Raw genomic sequence first — 12,184 nt, 5'->3', positions numbered from 1 at the left:
ACCACCAGAACCGGATAGCAAAGAGAGACATAACAGGTTGGAAAGATTAGCATTAAATGTTGTTACAGACTGACGAGAGTGACTATGCTGATTATTATAAAAAGGTCTTCTACTTTTCAGTATCTAAGGGAGAAGTAATAGACGAGAGGGAACACAAATTGGCTCAGTCTATTTCATCTGATTAATCAATCTGTACCCAGATAACACCATTTAATTCCTCAAAGGCTTATAAAATATTCATTGGATATTCAGAATGTAAAGATTCCTAATACAAAATGAATTTTATTATTGATTTTATTACTTTGAATTAGGCTTTCAATTGTAGTTGTAAACCAAATGAGATAACCACTTAGATTTTCACTCTTTAAGGCAAACTAATTTTTTTTTTCAATTTCTTTTTTACCAACAGGATTTGCTCATCCACTTACTGGAATAGCAGATGCCTCTCAAAGCAGTATGCATAATGCCTTGCACATCTATATGAATGGAACAATGTCTCAGGTACAGGGATCTGCCAATGATCCCATTTTTCTTCTTCACCATACATTTGTGGACAGGTTAGTAGACACTCTTCATACATTATTGGTGTTGAATGCAGTGTGACTTTAGCTATTACCGAAAAAGCTAAGGAATTATGGTCATCTGTTGTCTTAGATCAGGTTCTCCCAGAAACAGACTCTAAAATAAGAATTTGGATGCAAATGTTTTATCAAAGTGTCCTAGTAAAGAGAAACTATTAAGAGAATGGGTAATCAGAGGAAGAAACCACATAAGAGTACAATTTCAGTTGAAGTCCTAGACTCGGCCAGATCTTAATAGAATACCAAGTACACCTCAATTTGTCCTGCCTTAAGACAAAGGAACTGAATTTCTGGACTCCCATATTAAACAACTGTCAGCTACAGGTTGCCCTGAGGGAGGACTCGTACGGCTTCCAGGCACTAGTCATTCAAGACAAGGCTACGTGGCTCCAGTGCCCAGGGCAAGACTTCCAAAGGTTGCAGACCATGTGGTTAAGAGTAAAGCATGTAGAATCAGGGAGGTGGGCACACAGAGCTGGAGCAAGGGATCTAAGGCCATCTGGGCAGGGCACTAATATGGTACATCATATCAATATTGTTTTTCTCTTTGGCATGATATTGTTATTTATTCTTTTTCAACCTCAAGGCCTTACATATAACTAGATACAGTTTTTGATCTCAACCATTGCCTGAGCATTATATGATGACTTCTCCAGACAGGAAGCACTATGACACAACCATCCTGTTTAAAGATTTAATTCTTCAGGTGCTTTTTCCTCCCTTATTAACCTTCTTCCATTACATGCAGTGTCTTAACGATATAGATTTCAGACTTAATCATAGATGTTAATAGGATAGCAGAAGAGAAAGTACAAGGAAGAAGATTAGCTGTCTGTTTGTGAAATTCTTCAAAAAGAGAGGAGGAAAAGAGCATTGGATTGTAGCAGATAAATGTAGAGCTCTTTTTGTCCCCTCTAAGGCAATTTCCTCACAACTGTTAATGAAGGGCACAGATTTATACCTGCCATTAAATAATAGTGTCATTCTCATTGGAAAATATAACATGATCTATTTTTCCTGTTTCAAAGATAAGGAAACTGAAACAGAAAATTAGAAGTTTTACTCATCACCATCTCCACCTCACCCATGTTCCTAAGAACATGAACATAATACCAAATAAGAAAGTGAATATTAGCATGGAAGATTATTAGACAAATTTTTGTTGCCTCATGGAAACTCTAATATTATAGGAATTAAGCAATATCCCAAGTCAACTTTTATTCAGAAATCAGTTTTAAAAGTCAGTTTTTAAGAAAGTGTAGGGTCCCATCATTGATCCTGTCATATATGGTCTCCCAGGTCCCATCATTGATCCCATCCCATTCTGCCTCCAGGGTCTCTTCGTGGACCCCACTGCATGTGGACTCATGGAATATTGCCCACTCTGCTAAGTCTGTCCCCAGATTGGACTCTTCCCATCCCCCAGTCCAAGGAGACCATGAACACTGTCTATGCAGCCTGAACCAAAAAAATAAAATAAGGTCACTCTACTAAGACCAGGAGACATAGCAGCCCTGCCTAATACATATAAACAAACCAAGAGGCAGCCAAAATGGGGAGACAGTAGATTAGATGAAGCAGAGAACTGACTCAGTGAGTTAGAAAACAAGGTAGTGGAAAACAATCAGAACAGCAACAAGAAAAAAAAATCCAAAAAAAAATGAGACTAGTTTAAAGGGCTTCTGGGACAACATCTAGTATAACAATAGCTTCATCATAATGGTGCCAGAAGAAAAAGAGAGAGCAAGGAATTAAAAACCTATTTGGAGAAATAATGACAGAAAACTTCCCTAACCTGGCAAAGAAGATAGACATACAAACTCAGGAAGAACAGAAAGCTCCCTAACAAGATAAACTCGAAGAGGCCCGCACCAAGATGCATCAGAATTAAAATGCCAAAGGTAAAAGACAAACAGAATTTTAAAAGCAGCATGAGAAAAGCAGTTAGTTACCTAGAAGGCAGCTCCCATAAGACTGTCAGCTGATTTCTCAACAGAAACTTTGCAGGCCAGCCAGAAGGAATTTGAATGAAATATTCAAAGTGATAAAAAGCAAGGGTCTACAACCAAGATTACTCTACCCAGAAAAGCTGTCATTTAGAATTGAGATAAAGAACTTCCTAGACAAAAAAAAGTTAAAAGAATTTATCATCACCAAACCAGTATTACAGAAAATGTTAGAGGAGCTTCTAGAAGAAAAAAGAGAAGGAGAAGAAGAGGAAGAGAAAGAGAAAGAAAGACGAGGTGGTGGGGGAGAGGAAGAAGAAGGGGAAGGAAAAGAGGAAGAAAAGGTCAAAAATATGAATAATAAAATATCAATAATTACATTTCTATCAATAATTACTTTCAATGTAAATGAATTAAATGCTCCAATCAAAGGATATGGTGGCTAAATGAATTTTTTAAAAACCCTTACATATGCTGCCTATAAGAGACTTACTTCAGATCAAAAAACACAGAGACTGAAAGTAAAGAAATGGAAAACTAGAAACAAACAAAAAAGGCAGAGTAGCAATACTTATACCAGACAAAATAGACTTTAAAACAAAGGCTATAACAAGAGATAAAGTAGGACATAGTCATCCCACTTCTAGGTATTTATCTGAAGAAACCCAAAACACTATCTCTAAGGAACATAGCCAAGATATGGAGGCTACCTGAGTGTCCATCAATAAATGAATGGACAAAGAAGAGGTGGTACATATATAATGGAGCATTACTCAGCCACATAAAAGAATATAACCTTGCCATCCACCACAACATGGATGGACCTAGAGGGCGCTGTAGGGAGTAGGCCAGACAAAGACAAATGCCATATGATTTCACTTACACATGAAAATTAAAGAACAAAATAAACAAACACACGCAACGGAAACAAACTCATAGATACAGAGAATATTTTGAGGGTTACCAGATGGGAGGGGAGTTGGAGGACTGGGTGATAAAGGTGAGGGATTCATAAGCACAAATTAGTAGTTACAAAACAGTCATGAGAATGTAAAGCATAAGGAATATAGTCAATAACGTAATAACTATGTATGGTGTCGGATGGGTACTAGACTTATCGGAGTGACCATTTTGTAAGCTATATAAATGTCTAATCACTATGTTGTACACTTGAAACTAATATAAAGTGTATACCAACTATAAATGAAAAATCAAAAAATATATATTAAAAAGAAAAAAATAGGTCCAAAGAACAAGGGCAAACATATAAAACAGTAACAAATATGGTAGATATTAATTCAGCTATACACATCAATAGTCCAAATACACCAACAAAAGAGAAATTATCTGAATCATTTGAAAAACAAGACCCAAGTATATGTGTCTATATGAAATTCACTTTAAATATAGACATATATAGATTAAAAGTAAAAGGATGTAGAAAATACCATACAAACACTAAAAAGAAACTAGTAGTAGCTATGCTAATTTCAGAAAGAGCAGACTTCAGGGCAAGAAAAGTTATCAGAGGTAAAGAATGGCAGTACGTAATGATAAAGAGATCAATTAATTTATATGATTTTCCCAGGGTTGCCATATAAACTTCCATAAAACTGGTGGCTTGAAGCAACAGAAATTTATTCTTTCACAGGTCTGAAGGCCAGAAGTCTTGAATTCAAAGTAGGAAAGTGAAGGAATTAAGAAGTACAAATGGGTAGTTACAAAATAGTCACAGGGATATAAAGTAAAACATAGGAAATATCGTCAACAATATGGTAATAACTATGTATAGTGCCAGGTGGGTACTAGACTGTCAGGAGGATCACTTCATAAATTACATAAATGTCCAACCACTATTCTGTATACCTGAAACTAATACAAAATAATATTCAATGTCCACTGTAATTCAAAAATCAAAAAAAAAAAAAGAGGTGGAAAAATGAGGAGGAATAAGAGGTTTAAATTTCCAGGTATAAAACAAGTCTTGAGGATACAGTGCGCAGTATAGGGAATATAGTCAATAATATTGTGATAGCATTGCATGGTGTCAAATGGTTGCTGGACTTATCATAGTGATCACTTCTTTAGGTATACAAATGTTGAATAACTATTGTATGTTAGCTATGTTTAATAAAAATCTTTTTTTTTTTAAAGTGTATAAGCTCCAAAATTATCATGGCAGTAGAACATTGTAACCACCTATACTCATATATAAAAAAGGGAAGAAAAAGATTAGAAAAAAATCTTACCAGAAAGATAAATTGAACTCTTTTTACTGAATCCTTTTTTATACTGTATTGTCTGGTGAATGTTTAGCATTTGTTGATCTTTAGTGTCGCCCCATTAACTTTAAAGAATTCTAGATTTCCTAGACACCTTGATGCCCTCTAGGCAAGGAATCAACAATCTATGGCTTATAGGCCAAATCTGTCTCCTACCTTACTTGTAAATAAGATTTTGTTGGAACACAGCCACATTCATTTACATACTGTCTGTGGCTGCTTTCACACTACAACGCTAGAATTGAGTAGTTGCAACTGGACTGAGACCGTATGGCCCACAAAGTGGAAAACATTTAGTTCCTGGCCTGTTACAAAGTTTACTTGACCAGTGCCAAATCACACAATTTTACATGTATACCAGATAAGAGAAAAAAGTTGGTCTTTAGCTAGCCCACCTATACCTATGTTTATAGAAAATGCTGTAATTGAATTCAATGTCTAGAGGCATGTTTGTTTAACAGAGATAAAGCCATATGCAGGTAGATGGCTTTTAGATGCCACTTTGCCACCTTTGAAAATTAAAAATTTCTTCCCTCTTAGAATTCGCTGTTAAATCTATTTTAATATTAGATAGCTGTATGATTATTAAAATAACTTAAAAAATTATCGGCAAATGGCAAAGTAATTTCTCATTTAGCCTATGCAGCCAAGCTGATGAAGATTCTGGAGCTGGAGAGGAAAGCAGCATCATTATAAAGAAGGATAGAGACATGTGGATTGCACTAGAATATTGTGGCACCTGAGTTTTCCTCTCAAGTCTCATAAAGACTCATTTCTTCTATCAGATGGTCTATTCACTGACATTCAATTATACACAAATATATTTATTGAGCACCTACTATGTGCTCAGTATATTTGTCTGAATATTTCATCTTAATTTCTGCCTCTATGCAATGTTTATAGTGTTCTCCAACCCCGGAACATGTTTTCTTTGACTTATCTATTCTATACATTTTCAAAACTAGTTTATCTCCTCCCAGACATAAACTCAGACCATGACTGTCTATAACCATCTCTCCCATCCAGGGTGTGTTTGAACCAACCCACATTGGTTAGGTAGATCTAATATGTATATCTTTTCCCAACTTTGCTTCAATGACCTCAAATTGTAGCTTGAAGTCAGCTAAAGTATGCCTATTTACACCATAAAATTGGCAAATGCTATAAATTGGAACTTTTATTCGGAAAGCTGGTCTTTAAAATAATGGCCAGCACACCACTGCTCCCATCTGTTAATTCGCGCCACTTTTTCTCTCTACTCTTTATTTTGAACACATTATTTATATCTTTCTTGTTAATTATGTTGCTTATTTGTGCTTTGTCTCTTCCACTTATCTGTGAGCTACTTAATAACAGGGCCCATACCTTTAATATTTGTTTTTCTACAGTGTTTTGTCTAGCATATAATAAGTAGATATATAATTAATTTTTATCAAATAATTTTTTTTAAATCTCAGTAGGTTAAATTTACCACAGCTACAAAAGGAACTATAGAGAAGCTATTTTAATTGAAGAAATTATTTTGCAAGTCTTTAAAATCAAAATGTAATAATCATTCAATCCTACGAGCATGTTTTAAGATTTTGGCATGTTTCTAGACATTTAGAAGTGATACTAGGCACTGAGAAAACATAATAATGAGATAGGATTACTGGTCTGAAAAAGCATAGTCTAGTGGGAATTATAGACAAGTAAACAACTACAGTACATTATGATTCCTGTACAGTGACAGGAAACATTCTTGGAAAGCTACATAAAATGAATGATATATATATTGAGAAGGCCTATAAGATAATGATGGATATTCAAGAATCAGGATCAGAACTCCTATCTCACTAAAACCCATCAAAAACTGGAAGTATGAAATGAAGAACAAAAATGGAAGTTTGGAATCTAAAACAAGGAAATAAGCCTCAAAGATCATATGCAGAGAAAGTGATAAAATTCTAATGAATATTAGTCTGCCATGAAAAGATACGAAGGTTAGACAAATAATGACATAAGCTAAAAGTGTCTAATAAAAAATAAAACCGATTTAAAAAATGACATGCCTTACCAGTTAAAAAAAAAATCAAGCATGGATCCAATATAATAATTTTTTAAAATAACATACATTTCATTTTAACTATGTTCTAAGCTCTAATCTAAATTCTTTGTATGGTTTGTTTCATTTAATTCACGCCAAGTCTATAATATAGGTTCTAGTCTTATCCCTTTTTATAGATTAAAAAAGAGATGGAAAAATTCAATAATTGGCCCAAATTATATTGTTAGTAAAGGACAAAGCTGAGAGTTAAACAATACAGTCTTAGTATAGAGCCATATTTGTAACCACTATAAACAATTCCTTGGGGAGTTGCAATGTGGGTGTCCTCACATCTCTTAGATTAAGGATAAATCATGTTCATTAGAAAGTAATTCATTCATAAAACACTTTGAGCTTTTATTGTATCCAGATACCATGTCAGATACTCTGTCTTTTTATTTCTTGAGATGAATTATTCACCTCCAGATGATTACAGTCCACAAATCACAGAGAAAAAAAAATAATCATGGCAATGAGGTGCAGCCTGCAAAAGAAGAATAAGAGATATATGAATCCAGAGAAGAAAGAGCTTAACTCTCCCTTGAAAATTAAATCCTTTCTAGAAAAGGCTATGCTTGAATTGATTCTTGAAGATGAGGAGAAAGTACACATATAACAAGGAAGGTAAGGAAGCATATGTCATAATTAGGGAACAAAACAGACAAATCAGAGAAAAGCAAGTTGAAGAAACTTTTTTTTAGTGGAGCTGTACAACAGGTTACCAAAATGCAAGTAATGGAAACTATAGGATCATATTTGAGGGGCCTAATGTGTTCTTGGCTTCCTTGAAAAAGTTCCTTTAAAGACTAAATTAAAATATTTTAGATTTTATTTTCTTTTAAATTAATATATAAATTTTAAAATATAAATTTAAAAATATAAAGCAAATTGAGGGAAATTACCTTAAACCTGTGTCACCATCTGGAAAAAGCTTAGAAAATTTGGAAAACTATAAAAAGGAAAAAATTAACAAAATGAAAGAAGTCTAATTCTACCATTCTGTTCTTGTGTTTCTAGAGTGGAAAAAAACATAATATTTGTCTTATATATACTAAAGAATTGTTTTTGCACATGATTCTTTTATGACTTAATAATCTTAGACATATTTCCACATCGATACATGTAAATCTATCTTTTTCCTTGTAAAAGCTTTATAGAATTCCACTGTATTTCAAGATAATGAGAAGACAAGCCACAGACTGGGACAAAATTTTGCAAAACAAGCATCTGACAAAGGACTGTTATACAAAAAATACAAAAAAACTCTTAAAACGCGACAATAAAAAAATAAATCCATTACTTGCATATTGGTAGGTTAAAAAATGAATTGAAGTCTTTTGACACCTCATCAAAGAAGACACAGAATGACAAATAAGAATATAAAAAAACCCTCCACATCTCACATCATCAAGAAAATGCAAACTTAAATGAGACCACTCACTGCACACCTATTAGAATGACCAAACTCTGAAACACTGACACCACCAAATGCTAGCCAGGATTTGGAACCACAGGAATCTCATTCATTGCTGGTGAGAATGCAAAACATTATAGTGACTTTGGAAGACAATTTGACAGCTTCCTACAGAATTAAACATACTCTTACCATACAATCCAGCAATTGTTCTCCTTAGTATTTACCTAAAGGAGCTGAAAATGTATGTTCACTCAATAACCTGTACATAAATGATTTTAGCAATTGTATTCATATTTGTCAAAGCTTGGAGGCAAGCAAAATGCCCTTCAGTATGTAAATGGATAAATAAACTGAGATATATCCAGGTAATGGAATATAATTCAGCACTAAAAATAAATGAATTATCAAGCCATGAAAAGACACAGAGGAAACTAAAATATATATTATTAAATAAAAGCAGCCAATCTGAAAAGTTCACATACTGTATGATTCCAACAGTATGACATTTGGAAAAGCCAAAACTGTGGAAACCATAAAATAGTCAATAGTTGCCAAGGGAGGTGTTCAGGGGAGATGAACAGGCAGTACATAGAGGATTTGGGGGGCAATAAAAATACTCTGTATGATATTATAATGATGAATATATGTCACTATACATTCATCCAAACCTGCAGAACATACACCAAAAAAGTGAATCTAAGATAAACTACAGACTTTCGGTGATCATATGAGGTCTTCTTTTAGCCATTTTATCTTTTGCTTTCTGGTAGTTCGGTGTTACATTACTTCCTTGTCTTTGTGTTTCTGTTTTCTTTATTTTGGTTGGATTTGTAGATTTTCCCTCTGGTCCTTCTTGTTTCATGTTATATACTTCAGTTCAGAATCTTTGGTGTGTGGTTACCATTACAAATATGTAAAGGATAGTTATATATATACAGTCATCCCTTTTCTTCTGCACATGCCTTATATCCATTCCTGTTTCTGCATTTGGATCTTTGAATCCTTTTTTTTTCAGTCATTGTTATTCAATTTTTCCCTATGTATTCTGAACATTCATTATAATGTTCTATTCTTAGTAAGGGATGCACTCCTTTGCTTCTATTTGCCTGATAGTCACTTTACTCCTAATTATGGGTTTATGGGGTTTTTTTTTTCATTTTGTTTTAGGTGAGCTGACCTCTTTCAGTATTTCCTGTAGTGCAGGGCTCACAGTGGAGACTTCCCTCAATTTTTGTATGTCTAGAAAAGTCTTTATTTCTCCTTCATATCTAAAGGAGAGCTTAGCTGGATACATTATTCTTGGCTGGTAGTTCCTTTCATTTAACAGTTTGAATATTTGATTCCATTCTTTTCTGGCTTGTAAGGTTTGTGCTAGAAGTCCAATGAGAATCTAATAAGTTTTCCCTTATAGGTTACCATGGTAGCTGTACCAATTTGCAGTCCCGTCAGCAGTGTATGAGGGTTCCTTTTTCTCCATACACTCTCCAACATTTGTTATTACTTGTCCTGTTGATTACAGCTATTCTGACAGATGTGAGATGGTATCACATATTGGATTTGATTTGCATTTCCCTAATAGCTAGGGATGTTGAGCATCTTTTCAAATATTTGTTGGCCATTTTTATGTCCTCTAGGGAGAAGTGTCTGTTAGATCCCCTGCCCATTTTTCGATTGGATCATTTGTTTTTTTGTTGTTATTGAGTTGTATGAGCTCTTTGTATATTTTGGATATTAGGCCCTTATCAGAAGCGTTGTTTGTAAATATATTTTCCCATTCGGATGGTTGTCTCTTTACCTTGTTGATGATTTCTTTTGCTGAGCAGAAGTTTTTTAGTTTGATGTAATCCCATTCATTTATTTTAGCTTCTACTTCCCTTGCTTTTAAGGTCAAATTCATAACATTCTCTTTAAGGTCCTTGAGTTTCATTCCTATGTTTCCTCCCATGCATTTTATTGTTTCAGGTCTTATATCCGGGTCCTTAATTCATTTTGAGTTAATTTTGGTGTGTGGTGATAGACAACAGTCTAATTTCATTCTTTTGCAGGTGGCCTTCCAGTTTTCTCAGCACTATTTATTGACAAGGTGGTTCTTTCTCCACTGTATGTTTTTGGCTTTTTTGGTCAAAAATTATTTGCCCACATAAATATAGGTTTACTTCTGGATTCTCAATTCTGTTCCACTGGTCCCTATTTGTTTGTTTGTTTTCTTTGCCAGTACCATGCCATTTTAATTATTGTCACTTTGTAGTATAATTTGAAGTTGAGCAGAGTGATGCCTCCAGCCTCACTCTTTTTTTTTTCCTCAGGACGACTTTGGCAATTTGGGGTCTTTTGTGCTTCCATACAAATCTGTTGATTTTTTTTTTTTTGTTCCATTTCTTTAAAAAATGTCAATGGGATTTTGAAGGGGATTGCATTAAATCTGTATAACACTTTAGGTAATAAGGTCATTTTAACTATGTTGATTCTTCCAATCCAAGAACACAGAATATCCTTCCATTTCTTAGTATCTTCTTTGATTTCTTTTAATAGAGTCTCTTAGTTTTCATTATATAGGTCCTTTGCATGTTTCACTAGATTTATTCCTATATATTTTATTCTTTTTGTTGCAATTGCAAAAGGAATTATTTTTTCTACTTCTTTTTCTGACACTTCGTTATTAGAATATAGGAACGCTATGGATTTTTGAACATCGATTTTGCGTCCAGAAACTTTACTGTATTTGCTTGTTTCTAGTAATATTCTTGTGGAGTCTTCAGGGTTTTCTATATAGAGAATCATGTCATCTGCAAATAGTGACAGCCTGATTTCTTTATTTTCTATTTGGAAGGCTTTCATATCTTTCTCTTGCCTGATTGCACTCGCTAACTTCTCCAATGTTACATTGAATAAAAGTGGCAATAGTGGACAGCCTTGCATTATCCCTGATCTTAGAGGGAAGGTTTTGAGTTTTTCACCATTAAGTATAATGTTGGCTGAAGGCATGTCATGTATGGTCTTTATTGTGTTAAGGTACTTCCCTTCTGTACCAATTTCGTTAAGTGTTTTGATCATAAATGGGTGCTCTATCTCGTCGAAGGCTATTTCTGAAATTATTGATACAATCATATGCTTCTTATTTTTAAATTTGTTTATGTGGTGTATCACATTAATCAGTTTGAGAATGTTGAACCATCCCTGTGACCTTGGGATGAAGCCTATTTGATTGTGGTATATAATTTTTATAATATGTTGCTGTATTCAGTTCACTAGTATTTTATTTAAGATTTTTGCAACTGCATTGATGAGAGGTATTGGTCTGTAGTTTTCAGTTTTGGTGTTTTTTTTTTACCAGGTTTTGTTATCAGGGTAATATTGGCTTCATAAAATGAGTTGGAAAGTATTGCCCCCTCTTTGATTTTTTGAAAGAGTTTGAGGAGAGTAGGTATTAAATCTTCTTTGAATGTTAGGTAGAATTCACTGGTGAAATCGTCTGCTTCTGGACTGTTACTTTTTTGGTAGGTTTTTGATGATTGTTTCAATTTCCATTCTGCTGACTGGTCTATTTAGATTTTCCAGTTCTTCTTGATTCAGTCTAGGAAGGTTGTATTTTTCTAAGTACTGGTCTATTTATTCTAGGTTATCAAATTTGGTATTATATACTTTTTCATAGTATTCTTGTATGATCCTTTGTATTTCTGCAATTTCTGTTATAATTTCCCCTCTTTCATCCCTGATTTTGTTTATTTGTGTCCTTTGTCTTTTTTCTTAAGTGAGTCTGGCCAGGGGTTTGTCAATTTTATCAGCCTTCTCAAAGAACCAGCTCTTTGTTGTATTTATTTTTTCTATTGTTTGTTTTCAATTTCGTTTATTTCTGCTCTAATTTTGACGAT

General features: G+C 33.9%; 1 protein-coding gene across 1 annotated transcript in view; it reads left to right on the top strand.

Annotated features, from left to right (window-relative positions):
* The window catches only part of TYR (tyrosinase), an 82,806-nt gene that overhangs the window by 33,232 nt on the left and 37,390 nt on the right, over window positions 1-12,184 (top strand). The window contains exon 3 of the mRNA XM_016153166.2: window positions 410-557. Coding sequence (XP_016008652.2) covers window positions 410-557 — 148 coding nt within the window. The remainder of the gene's footprint in view (window positions 1-409; window positions 558-12,184) is intronic.

The sequence above is a fragment of the Rousettus aegyptiacus genome, unplaced genomic scaffold (assembly GCF_014176215.1).
Source record: "Rousettus aegyptiacus isolate mRouAeg1 unplaced genomic scaffold, mRouAeg1.p scaffold_m13_p_5, whole genome shotgun sequence".
NCBI classification, from domain to species: Eukaryota; Metazoa; Chordata; class Mammalia; order Chiroptera; family Pteropodidae; genus Rousettus; species Rousettus aegyptiacus.
Note: the sequence above shows the minus strand (reverse complement) of the source record. Positions and strands in the feature narration are given on the sequence as shown.